The sequence below is a fragment of the Pelobates fuscus genome, chromosome 1 (genome assembly GCF_036172605.1).
Source record: "Pelobates fuscus isolate aPelFus1 chromosome 1, aPelFus1.pri, whole genome shotgun sequence".
Lineage (NCBI taxonomy): Eukaryota > Metazoa > Chordata > Amphibia > Anura > Pelobatidae > Pelobates > Pelobates fuscus.
The window spans coordinates 25,974,247-25,994,888 of NC_086317.1; the positions used below are offsets into that span (position 1 = coordinate 25,974,247).

The 20,642-nt window shown below is 42.0% G+C and overlaps 1 protein-coding gene across 4 annotated transcripts in view; it reads left to right on the plus strand.

Moving 5' to 3' along the window:
- Window positions 1–20,642, plus strand: part of TFF3 (trefoil factor 3) — a 37,797-nt gene that overhangs the window by 12,859 nt on the left and 4,296 nt on the right. For 2 of the 4 annotated variants that reach the window (XM_063446721.1, XM_063446730.1), the window contains 12 exons: window positions 158–280; window positions 377–529; window positions 1,823–1,966; window positions 2,689–2,811; window positions 2,908–3,060; window positions 4,354–4,497; window positions 5,219–5,341; window positions 5,438–5,590; window positions 6,872–7,015; window positions 10,228–10,377; window positions 10,782–10,925; window positions 11,813–11,965. In XM_063446721.1, coding sequence (XP_063302791.1) covers window positions 158–280; window positions 377–529; window positions 1,823–1,966; window positions 2,689–2,811; window positions 2,908–3,060; window positions 4,354–4,497; window positions 5,219–5,341; window positions 5,438–5,590; window positions 6,872–7,015; window positions 10,228–10,377; window positions 10,782–10,925; window positions 11,813–11,965 — 1,707 coding nt within the window. The remainder of the gene's footprint in view (window positions 1–157; window positions 281–376; window positions 530–1,822; window positions 1,967–2,688; window positions 2,812–2,907; window positions 3,061–4,353; window positions 4,498–5,218; window positions 5,342–5,437; window positions 5,591–6,871; window positions 7,016–10,227; window positions 10,378–10,781; window positions 10,926–11,812; window positions 11,966–20,642) is intronic. The other 2 variants (XM_063446749.1, XM_063446740.1) reach the window with 2 other exon arrangements.

The following is a 20,642-nucleotide window of genomic DNA, read 5'->3' on the forward strand; positions in this document are numbered from 1 at the left end:
GTCTATCACTCACCACTCTTTGAAATAAATAGTATGATAGGTTGAAGCGGTGTAACCCCCAAGAAACTTCAACTTTAATTTGAAGTTGTTATGAGGGCATGAGTGTCCAATTATGATAAAATGTATTATTATTATTATTATGTTTTTTTTTATATAGCGCCAACAAATTCCACAGCGCTTTACAGTGGGTGGACAAGTTGGACACACAGGAACAGAGGGGCTGAGGGCTCTGCTCAAGGAGCTTACATGCTAGAGAGAGTGAGGTATAGTGACACAAAAGGTAAGGATAGTATTAAATAAAGTTACAACTATATTATATAAAAATACAATTTGATCCTCAAATTTGAACAGTTTTTATTATTGTCTACCATTACAGTGGTTAATACCCCCACCCAGTGTGCTGTAGACCCCGATGTGAGGAGAGACTGTGGCTATCCAGGAATCAGTGCATCCGAATGTGCAAAGAGGAACTGCTGCTTTAATTCCAGCATCCCCGGGGTTAAATGGTGCTTCTTTTCCAAGGAACAAGGTACTAAACGTTCTATATTAACTGCTATATGTATTTAATGCTCCTGAGTAATCACTGAAATAAATATATCTGAATGTAATTATTTAATTACTGTATTTAACTCATCTTTGGGTGCATACATTTAAAATCCCTAGATTTGCTGTGCAATCCCAGGATTTATCTTCATGCAATGATCTTTGCCCAAACCAGGGAGTACTTTGTTTGGAGCTGGGTACATCGTGTCCACGCCATAGTGAACCATTTGATTAATATGGTCTAATAGAGGGATGGACAAGATTACCTATACTTTGTAAACTGTGTATAAGTCTATTTAGCAACACTATCTAATTAGGACAACTGTGTATCCATTAGTGTGCGGTGGTTAACAGACTCCGTTTTACTGGAAGTTAGGTATCAATTCACACGTGATACAGTGTAAATCACTTGTTATTGCTGATTTGTCTGTCTGACCATATTCAGTTTATACCTTAGTTTTGGTTCAACTTTTTACAACCTCTATACACTGCAGCCACTAATTATTTGTACTTTGATACTCTGGAGATATCGATCTACTGAACTAGTCAATTACTCAAATTTGAGAATACTTATAATAGCTATTAAAATCCTCTTACTACTTGAAGTGGCCTTTGAGACTATTCTACCCGGAATTTTAAAGGTGTATTATCACTCTGTTTATTCACAATGTCACATTTGTTTGGGTTTTGGTTTTCCACATAGAACCTCCTGTTCTAGTTAGGCTCTTTATATTTTAATATCCTAATTTTCGGCTTTAATAAAGGTTTATACCACTTATACAAATTTTTACTTTTAAAGGTACTTCTTTTGGTGGAGTGGGAGTCCATCCCGCTTTATTTTTTTAGTCTATACCAAAGGCTTATACCATATTTAGGGATACTTAACTCGTTTAGAGGTTCTCGTTTATGGAGGAGGGACTCCCCACATATTTGTGAGGAGTTATCTTGACTCCATTTAGTAGTTTCTGAGAATAACTGAAGTTGAGACTTCGGAGCCTTGGTGGTGACCTAGAGGAGGGTAACGACACATTGCTTAGTGTTGTAGATCAAAACATCTTTTATGGCGGAGCTCTACAATTCCAGTCTTTGAGGACTATGGGCAAGTGACAAAGCGATGCATGGTTTGCAGCTCCCTGCTCTTTCAAGAGGTGATAAACAAAAATCGAAATATTATGGTTTGCAAGTTGGCGGTGCCGAGATAAACTGCAATAAAAAATGGCTGATAAGGTAACGTGACAATCAGAAACTAGCTCTTTTTTGTGTCCTCTCTATGTGACAGATAAAGCTCAGTGCTCTGTGAGTCCCCACAACAGGACAGACTGTGGATTCCCTGGGATTAGTGCCAAGGAATGCTATTCCCGAGGCTGCTGCTTTAATTCCAGCGTTCCTGGTGTCAAGTGGTGTTTCTATGCTAAAGGCGCAAGTAGGATTATTAAAATAAATGTTATGATGATTTGCTGTAATTTTGTTCTCTTCATTATCATCTCATTGTTGTTGTATGTTTGGGGAGTATACATTTCTAAACATAATGGTTGAATACCATCACAAATTACCCACACATTCTGCTCAATAAATCATTGTTGGGTCTTACTGGAGTCAATAATTCACTTAGACTGACTGTCTACTTACCGTACAAGTTAAATCATCTTGACCCTATCTCCTTAAATCCTTTGGAAAATGATGATACCCCAGATATTAGATATAGGACTACATTTCCGTTAATGCTTAGTCATCTGCCAAAGATCCCAAAATTAGCCAATACTATCTTGGATAATAATGGTGATTTTGAGATCCTCAAAGAATGACTCCCACCTCAATATCAACTTTATATAATGGGAACAGGGATGTCTGGGTGCAGTCTTACCTTATGGAGTTAAACCATTTTGTAAGGTTCAGGCTCAGGTGCCACTTACGTCCTCCCCCACCTTCTCCCAGGCTTATTTTCTCTCTACCTTTGCAATATCAGAAAGGTTTAGCTTACCCTATGAGTCTATCACTCACCACTCTTTGAAATAAATAGTATGATAGGTTGAAGCGGTGTAACCCCCAAGAAACTTCAACTTTAATTTGAAGTTGTTATGAGGGCATGAGTGTCCAATTATGATAAAATGTATTATTATTATTATTATGTTTTTTTTTATATAGCGCCAACAAATTCCACAGCGCTTTACAGTGGGTGGACAAGTTGGACACACAGGAACAGAGGGGCTGAGGGCTCTGCTCAAGGAGCTTACATGCTAGAGAGAGTGAGGTATAGTGACACAAAAGGTAAGGATAGTATTAAATAAAGTTACAACTATATTATATAAAAATACAATTTGATCCTCAGATTTGAACAGTTTTTATTATTGTCTACCATTACAGTGGTTAATACCCCCAACCAGTGTGCTGTAGACCCCGATATGAGGAGAGACTGTGGCTATCCAGGAATCAGTGCATCCGAATGTGCAAAGAGGAACTGCTGCTTTAATTCCAGCATCCCCGGGGTTAAATGGTGCTTCTTTTCCAAGGAACAAGGTACTAAACGGTTTATATTAACTGCTATATGTATTTAATGCTCCTGAGTAATCACTGAAATAAATGTATCTGAATGTAATTATTTAATTACTGTATTTAACTCATCTTTGGGTGCATACATTTAAAATCCCTAGATTTGCTGTGCAATCCCAGGATTTATCTTCATGCAATGATCTTTGCCCAAACCAGGGAGTACTTTGTTTGGAGCTGGGTACATCGTGTACACGCCATAGTGAACCCTTTGATTAATATGGTCTAATAGAGGGATGGACAAGAATACCTATACTTTGTAAACTGTGTATAAGTCCACTTAGCAACACTATCTAATTAGGACAACTGTGTATCCATTAGTGTGCGGTGGTTAACAGACTCCGTTTTACTGGAAGTTAGGTATCAATTCACACGTGATACAGTGTAAATCACTTGTTATTGCTGATTTGTCTGTCTGACCATATTCAGTTTATTCCTTAGTTTTGGTTCAACTTTTTACAACCTCTATACACTGCAGCCACTAATTATTTGTACTTTGATACTCTGGAGATATCGATCTGCTGAACTAGTCAATTACTCAAATTTGAGAATACTTATAATAGCTATTAAAATCCTCTTACTACTTGAAGTGGCCTTTGACACTATTCTACCCGGAATTTTAAAGGTGTATTATCACTCTGATTATTCACAATGTCACTTTTGTTTGGGTTTTGGTTTTCCACATAGAACCTCCTGTTCTAGTTAGGCCCTTTATATTTTAATATCCTAATTTTCGGCTTTAATAAAGGTTTATACCACTTATACAAATTTTTACTTTTAAAGGTACTTCTTTTGGTGGAGTGGGAGTCCATCCCGCTTTATTTTCCGTCTATACCAAAGGCTTATACCATATTTAGGGATACTTAACTCGTTTAGAGGTTCTCGTTTATGGAGGAGGGACTCCCCCACATATTTGTGAGGAGTTATCCTGACTCCATTTAGTAGTTTCTGAGAATAACTGAAGTTGAGACTTCTGAGCCTTGGTGGTGAACTAGACGAGGGTAACGACACATTGCTTAGTGTTGTAGATCAAAACATCTTTTATGGCGGAGCTCTAAAATTCCAGTCTTTGAAGACTATGGGCAAGTGACAAAGCGATGCATGGTTTGCAGCTCCCTGCTCTTTCAAGAGGTGATAAACAAAAATCTAAATATTATGGTTTGCAAGTTGTCGGTGCTGAGATAAACTGCAATAAAAAATGGCTGATAAGGTAAGGTGACAATCAGAAACTAACTCTTTGTTTGTGTCCTCTCTATGTGACAGATAAAGCTCAGTGCTCTGTGAGTCCCCACAACAGGACAGACTGCGGATTCCCTGGGATTAGTGCCAAGGAATGCTATTCCCGAGGCTGCTGCTTTAATTCCAGCGTTCCTGGTGTCAAGTGGTGTTTCTATGCTAAAGGCGCAAGTAGGATTATGAAAATAAATGTTATGATGATTTGCTGTAATTTTTTTCTCTTCATTATCATCTTTTTTGTTGTTGTATTTTTGGGGAGGATACATTTCTAAACATAATGGTTGAATACCATCACAAATTACCCACACATTCTGCTCAATAAATCATTGTTGGGTCTTACTGGAGTCAATAATTCACTTAGACTGACTGTCTACTTACCGTAGACAGGTAAATCATCTTGACCCTATCTCCTTAAATCCTTTGGAAAATGATGATACCCCAGATATTAGATATAGGACTACATTTCCGTTAATGCTTAGTCATCTGCCAAAGATCCCAAAATTAGCCAATACTATCTTGGATAATAATGGTGATTTTAAGATCCTCAAAGAATGACTCCCACCTCAATATCAACTTTATATAATGGGAACAGGGATGTCTGGGTGCTGTCTTACCTTATGGAGTTAAACCATTTTGTAAGGTTTAGGCTCAGGTGCCACTTACCTCCTCCCCCACCTTCTCCCAGGCTTATTTTCTCTCTACGTTTGCAATATCAGAAAGGCTTAGCTTACCCTATGAGTCTATCACTCACCACTCATTGAAATAAATAGTATGATAGGTTGAAGCGGTGTAACCCCCCAAAAATTTCAACTTTAACTTTAAGTTGTTATGAGGGCATGAGTGTCCAATTATGATAAAATGTATTATTATTATTATTTTTTTATTTATATAGCGCCAACAAATTCCACAGCGCTTTACAGTGGGTGGACAAGTTGGACACAAAGGAACAGAGGGGCTGAGGGCTCTGCTCAAGGAGCTTACATGCTAGAGAGAGTGGGGTATAGTGACACAAAAGGTAAGGATAGTATTATATAAAGTTACAACTATATTATATAAAGTTACAATTTGATCCTCAGATTTGAACAGTTTTTATTATTGTCTACCATTACAGTGGTTAATACCCCCAACCAGTGTGCTGTAGACCCCGATGTGAGGAGAGACTGTGGCTATCCAGGAATCAGCGAATCTGAATGTGCAAAGAGGAACTGCTGCTTTAATTCCAGCATCCCCGGGGTTAAATGGTGCTTCTTTTCCAAGGAACAAGGTACTAAACAATTTAGATTAACTTCTATATGTATTTAATGCTCCTGAGTAATCACTGAAATAAATGTATCTGAATGTAATTATTTAATTACTGTATTTAACTCATCTTTGGGTGCATACATTTAAAATCCCTAGATTTGCTGTGCAATCCCAGGATTTATCTTCATGTAATGATCTTTGCCCAAACCAGGGAGTACTTTGTTTGGAGCTGGGTACATCGTGTACACGCCATAGTGAACCCTTTGATTAATATGGTCTAATAGAGGGATGGACAAGATTACCTATACTTTGTAAACTGTGTATAAGTCCACTTAGCAACACTATCTAATTAGGACAACTGTGCATCCATTAGTGTGCGGTGGTTAACAGACTCCGTTTTACTGGAAGTTAGGTATCAATTCAAACGTGATACAGTGTAAATCACTTGTTATTGCTGATTTGTCTGTCTGACCATATTCAGTTTATTCCTTAGTTTTGGTTCAACTTTTTACAACCTCTATACACTGCAGCCACTAATTATTTGTACTTTGATACTCTGGAGATATCGATCTGCTGAACTATTCAATTACTCAAATTTGAGAATACTTATAATAGCTATTAAAATCCTCTTACTACTTGAAGTGGCCTTTGAGACTATTCTACCCGGAATTTTAAAGGTGTATTATCACTCTGTTTATTCACTATGTCACATTTGTTTGGGTTTTGGTTTTCCACATAGAACCTCCTGTTCTAGTTAGGCTCTTTATATTTTAGTATCCTAATATTCGGCTTTAATAAAGGTTTATACCACCTATACGAATTTTTACTTTTCAAGGTACTTCTTTTGGTGGAGTGGGAGTCCATCCCACTTTATTTTCCGTCTATACCAAAGGCTTATACCATATTTAGGGATACTTAACTCATTTAGAGGTTCTCGTTTATGGAGGGGGGACCCCCTCACATATTTGTGAGGAGTTATCCTGACTCCATTTAGTAGTTTCTAAGAATAACTGAAGTTGAGACTTCTGAGCCTTGGTGGTGACCTAGAGGAGGGTAACGACACTTTGCTTAGTGTTGTCGATCAAAACATCTTTTATGGCGGAGCTCTAAAATTCCAGTCTTTGAAGGCAAGTAACAAAGCGATGCATGGTTTGCAGCTCCCTGCTCTTTCAAGAGGTGATAAACAAAAATCGAAATATTATGGTTTGCAAGTTTTTATTACTATCTAGTTAAAAAGATGCAACAAAAGAAAGGGATAGTCATTTTAATGTAAACATTGCTTTGTGTCATCTCCTTGTGACAGATCAGGCTCAGTGCTCTGTGAGCCCTCATGACAGGACAGACTGCGGATTCCCTGGAATTAGTGCCAAGGAATGCTATTCCCGAGGCTGCTGCTTTAATTCCAGTGTTCCTGGCGTGAAATGGTGTTTCTATCCTAAAGGCACAAGTAAGTCCTTTTTATTAAACAAGCTACATTTGTAGAGAAATGAGAATTACACCATATGGCCAAACATATGTGGACACCTGGCCATCACAGCTGTAAGACTTTGTTGGACAACCCATTCCCAAACCATGGTCTTTAGTGTGGAATTTCGCCAACACCCCTTTCAGGAAAGGCTTTCCACAAGATTTTTGATTGTCTGTGGGAATTTTTGTCTATTCAGAAGAAAAAAAAGCATTTGTGAGGTCAGGCACTGCTGTTGGATAAGAAAGTCTAGTTTGCAATTGGAAATTGTATTTATCCCAAACATGTTCAGTGGGGTTGAGGTCAGGGCACTATGCACGGCACCTCATGTGGTGTATCACCAAATTAATATATTTATTACACAAGGTTCGTCTACATTAAAAGGTATTTATTTAGAAGGCAACAACACAATACTATAAATGTATCACAAACACACAGCCCAGACCCACGGAGCAACAACCCTTTTAAATCTATCTATCTATATAGTAATCCCCTTCCCCACACGTTTGATCTCACCCACGGTTAGGCCTTCACATCTAGTAATGGCTCACTGCTGCAAGTCCAACATCACATCCACCAAGGAAGAAAAGGAAGCAATAGAGTATAACATGGTTCCCCATGCTAGCATATGGCGTCTGCCCACGTCTGCTCTGCAGCAGATCCAAGAAGGAACAGAGAGGAATGAGGATAGAGGGGGAGTGGTTATCTCTTTCCTGACTTGTAAAGGTATTGAATTACCATATCAAAGGTTAAGCTTATCCCCCTGTAAGAAAGATCTACATGAACTTGGTCACATGACCCCTGGTCACCATGTTAGTTTGATGACAGAATGTCACCACATTCCCTCACTTTTTCTTCTCTTATGTTGAATAATATCCCTCTTATCTATGTAAACTATGAGATCTGAAGTAGGAAAGGGGAGCACAGGAATTAGTGTGAGTGAGATGAGTAAGGTAAAAGAAAACAGTCAAATAGGGGTTGCATCACCCCACATTCCCCCACTTTTTCTTCATCTATGTTGCTCCGTTATCTAGTTATCCCTCTAGTACAAGAGAACCTAGTGGGAGCAAAAACCTGATATACAGGAGAAATTCAACCCACCGTCCCTCCGGAATAGTTCCCTCAGCGACATAAATTCTCCTGTACTTTCCTATGGCTGTCAATTCATATTTTAAATGTATCACAAACACACAGCCCAGACCCACGGAGCAACAACCCTTTTAAATCTATCTATCTATATAGTAATCCCCTTCCCCACACGTTTGATCTCACCCACGGTTAGGCCTTCACATCTAGTAATGGCTCACTGCTGCAAGTCCAACATCACATCCACCAAGGAAGAAAAGGAAGCAACAGAGTGTAACATGGTTCCCCATGCTAGCACATGGCGTCTGCCCACGTCTGCTCTGCAGCAGATCCAAGAAGGAACAGAGAGGAATGAGGATAGAGGGGGAGTGGTTATCTCTTTCCTGACTTGTAAAGGTATTGAATTACCATATCAAAGGTTAAGCTTATCCCCCTGTAAGAAAGATCTACATGAACTTGGTCACATGACCCCTGGTCACCATGTTAGTTTGATGACAGAATGTCACCACATTCCCTCACTTTTTCTTCTCTTATGTTGAATAATATCCCTCTTATCTATGTAAACTATGAGATCTGAAGTAGGAAAGGGGAGCACAGGAATTAGTGTGAGTGAGATGAGTAAGGTAAAAGAAAACAGTCAAATAGGGGTTGCATCACCCCACATTCCCCCACTTTTTCTTCATCTATGTTGCTCCGTTATCTAGTTATCCCTCTAGTACAAGAGAACCTAGTGGGAGCAAAAACCTGATATACAGGAGAAATTCAACCCACCGTCCCTCCGGAATAGTTCCCTCAGCGACATAAATTCTCCTGTACTTTCCTATGGCTTTCAATTCATATTTTAAATGTATCACAAACACACAGCCCAGACCCACGGAGCAACAACCCTTTTAAATCTATCTATCTATATAGTAATCCCCTTCCCCACACGTTTGATCTCACCCACGGTTAGGCCTTCACATCTAGTAATGGCTCACTGCTGCAAGTCCAACATCACATCCACCAAGGAAGAAAAGGAAGCAACAGAGTGTAACATGGTTCCCCATGCTAGCACATGGCGTCTGCCCACGTCTGCTCTGCAGCAGATCCAAGAAGGAACAGAGAGGAATGAGGATAGAGGGGGAGTGGTTATCTCTTTCCTGACTTGTAAAGGTATTGAATTACCATATCAAAGGTTAAGCTTATCCCCCTGTAAGAAAGATCTACATGAACTTGGTCACATGACCCCTGGTCACCATGTTAGTTTGATGACAGAATGTCACCACACCTCAGTTCCTCCACAGCAAACGAGTCAATCCATGTCATCATGAATGTGACTTTGTGCACAGGGGCACAGTCATGCTGGAACAGAAAAGGGCCTTCTCCAACTTGTTGACACAAACTTGGAAGTACCCAGTTGACTAAAATGTAGCCTTTAGCATTAAGATGTCACTTCACTGAGACTAAGGGGAGCAGCCTAACCTCCCAAAAACAATTACCCTTCTTTCACCACACGTTACAGTAGGCACTATGCATTCTGGTAGGAAGTGTTTTCCTGATATAAGCCAGATAGGGAAGCTTGATTAATCACTACAGAGAATATGTGATGCAAAGCAAGCACGCCAGTGGCGGTGTGCTTGCTTCACATCACTCCAGCTGACATTTGGCCTTGTAGGTGTTTATGTACGGCTGCTTAACCATGGAAACCAATTTCAATAAACTTTACACACACAGTTCTTGTGCTGACGTTGCTTCCAGAGGGAGTTTAGAACTGAGTGATGCCAGGGGTGACTTTAATGCACTTCATAAAATACAGTATCCACTCACGACAATAAATAAGAGACTCTGGTTTGGGGGTTCAAGCTGCTTAATTGCATTTAATATCCACTAGGAATCTCATATCTTATACCAATTCTATCTATCTATCTATCTATCTATCTATCTCTCTCCCTATCCATCTATCTATCTATCTATCTATCTATCTATCTATCTATCTATCTATCTATCTATCTATCTCTCTCCCTATCCATCTATCTATTCTCCTATCCCCTTGTGTTGACTGTTATGCTAATATGATAGATACATTTCCCCTTTTTGATTTTTGTTAATACTTTGTTTACTTAAAACAGCGGTTGTCCAGAATGAGTGCGTTGGGGATCCCTATCTAAGGAGAGATTGTGGTTACCCAGGTATCAGTAAGTCTGACTGTGCCAAGAGGAGCTGCTGCTTTGATTCGAGCATCCCTGGGGTCAATTGGTGCTTCTTCAGCAAGTCACAAGGTATTTGTGCTCAAGATACTATTTGTAATTCAATCAATAAGTCATTGCATTCTCCAGCTCAGTACAGTTAGAGGTACCAGTTTGTGCTCTACTGTCATCAGGCAGGCAGGTTACCTCCTGCATGATAAGAGTGTGTACAGTGCCTACACATTTTGGATTCAATACTATATGTAATGACATTTTAAAACCGGGCGTTCTTTTTTGTGCATTTTTCAAGCTGAAAAATAAATTTAAGGCCAATCTATGCCATCATGTCAATCTGCTCTTGAAAAACACCAGCATTGAATGTCCTGCTCGTTAAACCCTGCGAAAAATATGCAACCTGTAAAACTGTGTGCTCATTTTTCATCAAATTAAGAAATGTTCTCTTTGAGATACTACTTTTTGTCATCTCCACATGACAGAGCAGGCTCAGTGCTCCGTGGATCCTTACGACAGGACAGACTGCGGATATCCTGGGATTAGTGACAAGGAATGCTACTCCCGTGGCTGCTGCTTTAATTCCAGTGTTCCTGGCGTTAAATGGTGCTTCTACCCTAAAGGCACAGGTAAGATTTTTTAGAATAAATCTTTTAATCTTGTTTTTTTAAATTGTTTCTCCTGAATCACAATTTGTCCGAATTTTGGGTGATAGGCTACTCATTCAAAATATGAATCACGAAGCAAGCTAAAAAGATGAAAAATAATTTGGAGCTCCAGGTGTGACGCAGAAAAAAAAAAGGTTATCGATGAATAAAAAGATGGCTGATGGTTAGGGGACAGCCTTTCAGAGGGTTATCCACTAAAGTTGTTGGGAACTCAGAGTTAATTCAATGTGAATTTTAAATTTAAGAAAAGCAAAATAGCTAAAAGAGAAAAATTCTCTCAGCAGCTATGCTTTTAATTCAGCTAGTTTGGCATCACATTTCTAATTCAATTCAAATTCACTATGATTTCCAGACAATTCTCACGTTAATCAATAACCCTATCAAAGTCGATTTTATTCACAGATCAAGTGAAAAATGACCAAAAGAGGAAAAAACTGAAAAACTGAAAAACATGTTATATGTTATAGATTTAATAAATGTATGATATATAAACATAGATATTTGTTTTTACTGCTTCCCCTCCCTTTCCCCTCTGTTACTTCTTTTCATTTGATCTGTGAACCGATTGTAGTAAAAATGCACCAATCGATGCTCTGTAAAATATATCGATAGTATTTATATTTCACAGTACACTGATAGGCCCATATCCACGTCATATTTATGGACGAAATTCTTCAGAAGAGAAAAGTTACATGGAAGTATTTTGAATTCAGTTGTAGTCTTGTCTACACTTTCCTGGACAATTATTATGATTGAGAGACCCTTAAGTGTTCAATTAAGATACAATTAATCTTCTAAAGTTAATCCTTGAGCTTCATAACGTTTTTTATTAATGTCTACAATAACAGCAGTAAATCCCCCCAACCAGTGTGCTGTAGCCCCCGATGTGAGACGAGACTGTGGCTATCCAGGAATCAGCACATCCGAATGTGCAAAGAGGAACTGCTGCTTTAATTCCAGCATCCCCGGTGTTAAATGGTGCTTCTTTTCGAAGGAACAAGGTAATAAACCATTTATATTAACTGCTATATGTAATTACCCAAATAAAAATATCTGAATGTAATTTATTAACAAATGACAGTATTAAACTCTGGAACCCCGGAATTTCAGCTTCATGCGAGGACACCTGCCATAACCAGGAAGTGACTCATGGAAGTTCTAGTTCAAATATATTTTTTATACTGTAGAAAAAAATAACCGCTGAACTACAGAACCTGAAAAAAAATAAGTCATGTACATCAGTATTTTTGTTAATATTAATATCAACCAATGTTTATTGACAATATTTGCCGATAGCTCTGAACAAATACTATGGGGTTGTAGGGACCCCTTATTGTTATTTCCTTATTGTGTATACCAGGGGTCAAGTCCTGGGGAATAAAGTGTGGGAACTCACTCGAGTTCCACCCTCACCCCACCACCAGAAAAAAACAAAACTTGCATGCATATATAAACACGTACACACACACTCAGGTGCACACACACACTCACAGACACACAGGTACACAAACACACATACATACATACACTCCCAGACACACACTCCCAGACACACACTCCCAGACACATACACTCACAGACACGCACACACTCACAGACACGCACGCACTCACAGACACGCACGCACTCACAGACACGCACGCACTCACAGACACACACGCACTAACAGACACACACGCACTAACAGACACACACGCACTCACAGACACACACGCACTCACAGACACACACACACACCCAGACACATACACACACACTCCCAGACACATACACACACACTCCCAGACACATACACACACACACTCCCAGACACATACACACACACTCCCAGACACATACACACACACTCCCAGACACACACACAAACTCCCAGACACATACACTCCCACAGACACATACACACACCCACAGACACATACACTCCCAGACACACACACACATACACTCCCAGACACACACACACACTCCCAGACACATACACACACACACATACACTCACAGACACATACACACACACACAAACATACACACATACACTCACAGACACACACATACACACAGACACACTCCTAGACACACACACATACACTCACAGACACATACACACTCCCAGACATACACACACACTCAAAGACACACACACACTCCCAGACACACACATACACACATACTCACAGACACACACATACACACATACTCACAGACACACACACATACACACGCCCAGACACACACACATACACTCACAGACACAAACACACACTCACACATACACACACACTCACAGACACACACACATACACTCACAGACACACACACATACACTCACAGACACACACAAAAATTATTTGTATTTTTTTTTTTTTAATTTTAAAATGTCCACCCAGCCTCCCTACCTGGAGAGCTGGTGTGGACCTGTCCCTGGGGTCCAGTGGGGCTTCAGTGTGGCCGGCTCTTGTCTCTCTCTGTCAGCCGCGGCGAGGGAGCTGTGTCCTCTCTACTCCCTCTCGCCGCGCGGGCTGTCTGCTGATGCCGGGAGCCGGAAATGACATCATATTCCGGCTCCCAGCATCAGCAAACGGCGCGGCGAGAGGGAGCAGAGAGGACACAGCTCCCTCGCCGCGGCTGACAGAGAGAGACAAGAGCCGGCCGGGGAGGTCCATCAGGTGGCCATTAGGCCACCTCTTGGGCCCCCCATGACAGGGGGAACACGGGGGCATTTGGGGGTGGCATTTTTTGCCGCCCCCCGAGTGCCTGCAGGACCATAAACGGGAACGGCGTTCCTGCACTAAAAAAAGTGCAGGAACGCCGTTCCCACGCGTTCCTGCAGGACTCGAGCCCTGGACTGTATACACAATTCTAACTACTGCAAATTAAATTAAGTTATATGATGGGAGGACAGCAGAGCTGGTACTACCATTCTAGAGCTGGCTCTGCTGAGTCCTCTCACAGCTGCACAAGTCAGTGGGGTTCCACAAACCTCACTGCAAGGCCCAGAGTTGTAGATCCCACTGGCAGCCCACTGGATAAGCAGGGAAACTGCTGGATCATAAGGAAATTAGCCTCCCTCACTGCAGAAAAGGAAAGAGCAAGGGGGGCTCAATTAAATAAATAAAAGTGCAATACTTGTAGGGAAGCTGCACCGAGAAATGCAGCCTCCCCACACACAATCTACCCCCCACTCAAACTGTTTCATCACACGGCACACACAGTCACATTGTCACACTCACCCCCTCACATAGACCTTTCATGCAGTCACCCTTTCACAGTCATCCCCCCAAAAAAGCCATCACTTACAGTCACCATGTTACAGTCACATTTCCACAGTCACCCAACACACACAGTTACCTTGTCACAGGCAACTCCAACATTTACCCCTCACACAGTCAATTTGTTGCTGTCACCCACCAACCTAACCCCTCACACACAGTCACGCTTTCAAAGTCATATTGCCACAGTCAACCCACATGCACAGTCACACTGTCAGCCTTCCACACTCTCCCTCACACTCAGTCACCTTGTCACACTCACTATCACATTGCCCTCAAACACACAGAGTCATCCTCATACACAACCGCCCACAGATAGTAACCCTCATATACCCTGATACACAGACGGCCCCACAGACACTCACCTTCATACACAGGTATCTCAATCCACAGACAGTGACGCTCATACTCAGTCACTCCACACGCACAGCACACAGCCTTGCTATAAATGCAACACACACACATCAAGACCACAAGCAGCCCCCAAACACACAGCACTCTGCAAGCAGTATCACCAAATACATACACTCCCAGACATATGCTCAGACAGTGAGATGCACAGACACACACAGAATAAATTTGCATTCCAAGAACAGTCACACACACACAGATATACACAAGGATAATAACTGCCAGACACTCTAAGTCACATACACGCTATTAATTGGTGTGTGCGTGTGTAATAGTGTGTGTATCCAAAGTGGCAACACATCTGCAATGTGAGGGAAATATGGTATGGTAAATGTAATGGTAATGTGGCAACATATACAATATGCATAGGGATAAATATGTATATATACTGATAACTGAGGATAATATTTATGTGCGATTATTAATAAACTATGTTGGTAAAAAAAAGTCTCTGTCACATATTGAGAAATGTTATTTATTTACACCTGTTTTCCTATATGTAACTTCATTATTTGGTAAATGATTGTTTAAATGATTTTCTGTCCAACCCCAAGTTTTGTTTTTGTGTCAATTAATTAATGTGCTATCTATGTATACTGATGCGACAAATACATTTGGAACACTACATTTGGAACACTAAGGAACAGGGGAGGAAGGGGAGAGTAACACTAATGGACACGGAGGGGAGGGGAGAGGAACACTAAGGGACAGGGAAGGGAGGGGAGAAGAACACTAAGGGACATGGAGGGGAGAGGAACACTAAGGGACAGGGAATAGGACCACTAATGGACAGGAAGTGGAGGGGAGAGGACCATTAAGGGAAGGGGAGGGGAGAGGACCACTAATGGACATGGATGGGAGGAGAGAGGAACACTAAAGGAGATGAAGGGGAGAGTGGCACACAGGGGTGCCTGAGTGGGAAGAAAGACACACAGAGGGACATGAGGGCGGAGAAAAACACATAGATGGGCCTGGGTGTGAGAAAGTTCACAGAGGAACTTGGGATGAAAGCGACACACAGAAGGGCTTGGGGGTGGAAATTCAAAAGGGCTGGGGGTGAAAGAGACACAGAGGAGCTGGAGAAGAGGAAAAAGAGACACAGATGGGGCTGGTGGGAGATAGATGGGCTGGTGGTGAAAGAGAAACATACAAAGGAGCTGGTAAGAGTAAAAGACACAAAAAAGGGTTGGGGGAGTAAGTGTCAGGGTACCTGTCATTTGTACACAGGTAGGGATACAGCCTGTGAGTCTTTAGACGCCGGCCGCAGTAGCTCCGCCCCTTGTTATAGCGCGCATGTGCGCGCCTACGTCATGACATCAATGACATCACGGCTCACCAAAACGTTCGAATTCAACCGTTTTGGGGGCGTGGCCATCTTAAAGAGCCAAAGTATAAAAAAAATAATCATTTACAGTGAATCATTGCCCTGTGGTAGTTCTAGCTTGATAGTTCCCTATAGTGCATACTCTGCTTTGGCTTATTGGTATTTGTCTTGGCTCTGGTTTTGACTGTTCTGTGATTCTCCTTCCCCTTGACTCGGCTTGTTTATTCGCTTACCTGTTTTCTGGCTCCCTTGACCTCGGTTTGTCCCTGACTTTTCTCTGTCCTTTCCTACTTTAGTCCGTCCATTCTAAGGCCCGGTAAACGTACTCTTATTTTGTACTCTGCGTATTGGATCCCTGTGTTGATCCTGACAGTAAGACTGTCAGGATCGGGACAGGGATCCAACACGCAGAGTACGAACAGTAGAGATGTACGTATACCGGACCTTAGAATGGCCGGACTAACGTAAGGAGAAAGCAGAGAATAGTCAGAGACAAGCCGGGGTCGAGGACACGAGAGGTAAACAGGAACGATAGTACAAGCCGAGTCAAAACCAGATAGAACGATAAACATAAGAGCACTGAGGGACCAGACAAGCTAGAACCACGACAGGGCAATGAACCATTAGCCACATCCCTCTTTTATACCCTGGTTCTCTGAATCATGGCTCCGCCCTTGCCGAGCCCTGATTCGTTGTTCCGAACCAGATTGACAGGTCGGGATGTGATTGCCGTCATGACGTCGGCTCCTGAGCGTCGTGTCATAAAAGGAAGTGGGGTTCTCGCGGCCGGCGTGGGAATGACTATGAGAGCTGTGAGGATTAGATGAATCAGCCCCGCTGAGAGAACGGACGTCGGGAAATCTAACCTCCTCCGAGGTAGAGACTTCAGGTACCCTGACAGTACCCCCCCCTTCAGAAACACCCACCGGGCGGAAGGAACCAGGGCGAGACGGAAAGCGAGCATGAAAAGCCCTGAGAAGGCGAGGAGCATGCACATCCTCCTGGGCCACCCAAGACCTCTCTTCAGGACCATATCCTTTCCAGTCCACAAGATATTGCACCTTCCCCCGAGAAATCCGAGAATTGAGGATGGAATTGATCTCATACTCCTCCTGACCCTCAACCTGGACAGGACGAGGGGACGGCACAGTGGAGGAAAATCTGTTACATACCAAAGGCTTCAATAAAGAAACATGAAAGGAGTTCGGGATGCGTAAAGCAGGCGGAAGAGCCAGACGATATGCAACAGGATTTATCCGAGACAGAACCCTGTAAGGGCCTATGAAACGAGGAGCAAACTTCATGGAAGGAACTTTCAAGCGGATGTTTCTGGTACTCAACCATACCCTATCGCCCGGAGAGAATATAGGAGCCACCCTTCTGCGTTTGTCAGCGTGTTGTTTGGACAACATGGAATTATGAACAAGGATTTGTCGAGTCTGATCCCACAACTTTCTCAGATTGGCAACATGAATATCAACCGACGGTATCCCCTGGGAGGGGGAGGCCGACGGAAGAACGGAAGGATGGAAGCCATAATTCATGAAAAAGGGTCTAGAACGAGTAGAATCGCAAACACTGTTGTTGTGCGCAAACTCCGCCCAAGGAATCAAACCGACCCAATCGTCCTGGTGTTCAGAAACAAAACAACGCAAGAACTGTTCAACCTTTTGGTTGGTGAGCTCGGCAGCCCCATTGGACTGGGGATGATAGGCAGAGGAAAAATTTAATTTGATACCAAGCTGGGAACAGAAGGATCTCCAAAACCGGGAAACAAATTGGGAACCTCTATCAGAAACGATTTCAGAAGGAATCCCATGTAAACGAAAAATCTCCCTTGCGAAAATTTCAGCCAATTCGGGAGAAGAGGGCAATTTGAGCAGAGGTACAAAATAAGCCATTTTGGTAAACCTGTCAATTACTGTGAGGATAACTGGATGTCTTTTAGAAACCGGTAAATCAACAATGAAGTCCATAGCCAGACAGGACCATGGTTTCACAGGAATTTCTAGGGGTTGCAAAAGTCCACATGGAAGCGTATGAGGTTGTTTGGTCCTCATACAGACATCACATGCCCCGACGAATTCCTTAAGATCCTTACGTAATGAAGGCCACCAGAAATCTTTAGAAATCAGAGAACATGACTTGCGTATGCCAGGATGTCCGGCAAATTTACTGTTATGAAAACACTGCATAAGTTCCAGTTGGAGTTCAGGAGGCACGAAGTAACGGTCCTCCGGAATAGGTCCGGGTGCCAGATGTTGTAACTTCTTGATCTCCTCCAGCAACACAGAGTGAATCTTAATGCTAGTGCTGGCAATAATATTACGCTTAGGAACTATAGAAGAAAAAACCATTTCAGGCATAGTAGAAGGTTCATGTTGGCGGGACAATGCATCGGCCTTAGAATTCTTAGAACCAGGTCTATAAGTGAGAACATAGTTGAAATGAGTAAGGAACAAAGACCAACGAGCCTGCCTGGCAGATAATCGCTTGGCTTCCCCTATATATGACAAATTCTTGTGATCCGTCAAAATAGTAACCGGGTGTAAAGTCCCTTCCAACAAGTGTCTCCACTCCTTTAAAGCCAAAATTACCGCTAACAGTTCCCTGTCACCAATATCATACCTGCTCTCAGGCCCAGACAATTTCCTAGAAAAAAAACCACATGGATGCAGTGGTTTATTCAAACTTAACCTTTGGGACAGAATAGCGCCTACACCTGTCTCTGAGGCGTCTACCTCGAGTAAGAAAGGCAAAGATGTGTCTGGATGAACTAATATCGGTGCTGAGGCAAACTGTTCCTTGAGAGTACTGAAAGCAACAAGCGCTTCTGGAGACCATGTCTTAGTATCAACACCCTGTTTAGTCATGTTAGTAATAGGAGAGATAATAGACGAGTATCCCTTAATGAAGCGCCTATAGTAATTCGAGAAACCGATGAATCTCTGAATGGCTTTGAGTCCCTTGGGCAATGGCCAATCCAAGATAGATTGGAGTTTAACAGGGTCATCTTAAAGCCCTCTCCAGAAATAACGTAACCAAGAAAATTTACCTGAGATTGGTCAAAGCTACACTTCTCCAATTTGCAGTACAACCCATGCTGTAGAAGTTTATGTAATACCCTTCTGACTTGTTTGTGATGAGTTTCAGGCTCTTTAGAATGTATTAGTATATCATCCAAATAAACTATAACACATTCCTGTTGAAATTCCCTAAGAACCTCATTAATCAAGTCCTGGAATACAGCAGGAGCATTGCAAAGCCCAGAGGGCATTACCGTGTATTCATAGTGGCCATACCGGGTATTGAAAGCCGTTTTCCATTCATCACCCTGCTGAATTCTCACCAAGTTATAAGTTCCCCTCAGGTCTAACTTGGTAAAAATCTTAGAACCTTTCAAGCGATCAAATAGCTCAGTAATCAGGGGAATCGGATAAGCATTTCTGATTGTTATCTTGTTCAAGCCCCGATAATCGATGCAAGGCCGTAGTGTGCCGTCTTTTTTATCTACGAAAAAGAAACCGGCTCCGGCTGGAGAAGAGGACCTCCTAATAAAGCCTTTATCTAGATTCTCCTGAATGTACTCCTCTAAGACTAAGTTCTCCTTAGCGGATAGAGGATATACATTACCCCTCGGGGGCATAGTACCAGGCAGGAGATTAATCTTACAATCAAAGGACCTGTGTGGAGGTAAAGTATCAGCCTTCCTCTTATCAAAGACTGCCTTTAAATCCTGATACTGGGAAGGTATCTGTAAATCTGTGGGCTTGTTAGAGTTGCTAGGTGTGTCCACTAGGCACAACGGTGAGACTTTCTGTACACAACCTTTCTGGCAACCCTGACCCCAAGAGACTATCTCACCTTGTTCCCAATCAATAGTAGGGTTATGCTTTTTAAGCCAGGGATACCCCAAAACTATAGGAACTGAAGGGGATGAGATAAGCATGAAAGTAATCTCCTCCTCGTGTAAAATACCAATGGTTAGTTTAACTGGTAAAGTTTCACGAGAAATAACTGGATCTAACAGCGGTCTACCATCTATGGCCTCAACGGCCAAGGGAGTCTCCTTTAACTGAGATGGGATAGCATGTTTCTTGACAAAAGTTTGATCAATAAAGCTTTCAGCTGCTCCGGAATCTATTAATGCCATAGCTTTAAGTGCTCCCTTTTCCCAAGTAAAAGAAACCTGTACTAGTAGCCTATGATCCCTGTAATCATATGTAGAGGACAAAATAGAAACACCCAAGGCCTGTCCTCTGGAGAAACTTAGGTGCGAGCGTTTCCCGGAAGGTTAGGGCAATTAAGGCGTAGGTGACCTCCTACTCCACAATACATACACCGACCCTCCCTTTTCCTACTTTGTCTTTCATTCTCTGAAAGGTGAGTGTTACCAATCTGCATAGGTTCTGGGAGAGCTAGAATAGTAGATTCAGAATTCTGAAATGCGGGAGTTAGACTTAAGGAAGGTCTATAACCAAAATCACGAGTGTTCTGCCTCTGTCTCATGCGTTCATCTATACGAGAAATAAATTAAATTAATTCCTCTAAATTTTCAGGAAGATCCCTAGTAGCAACCTCGTCTAGGATCGCATCTGACAATCCGTTCAGAAATACGTCCATATAGGCTTGTTCATTCCACTTGACCTCTGCCGCCAAGGATCTGAACTCTAG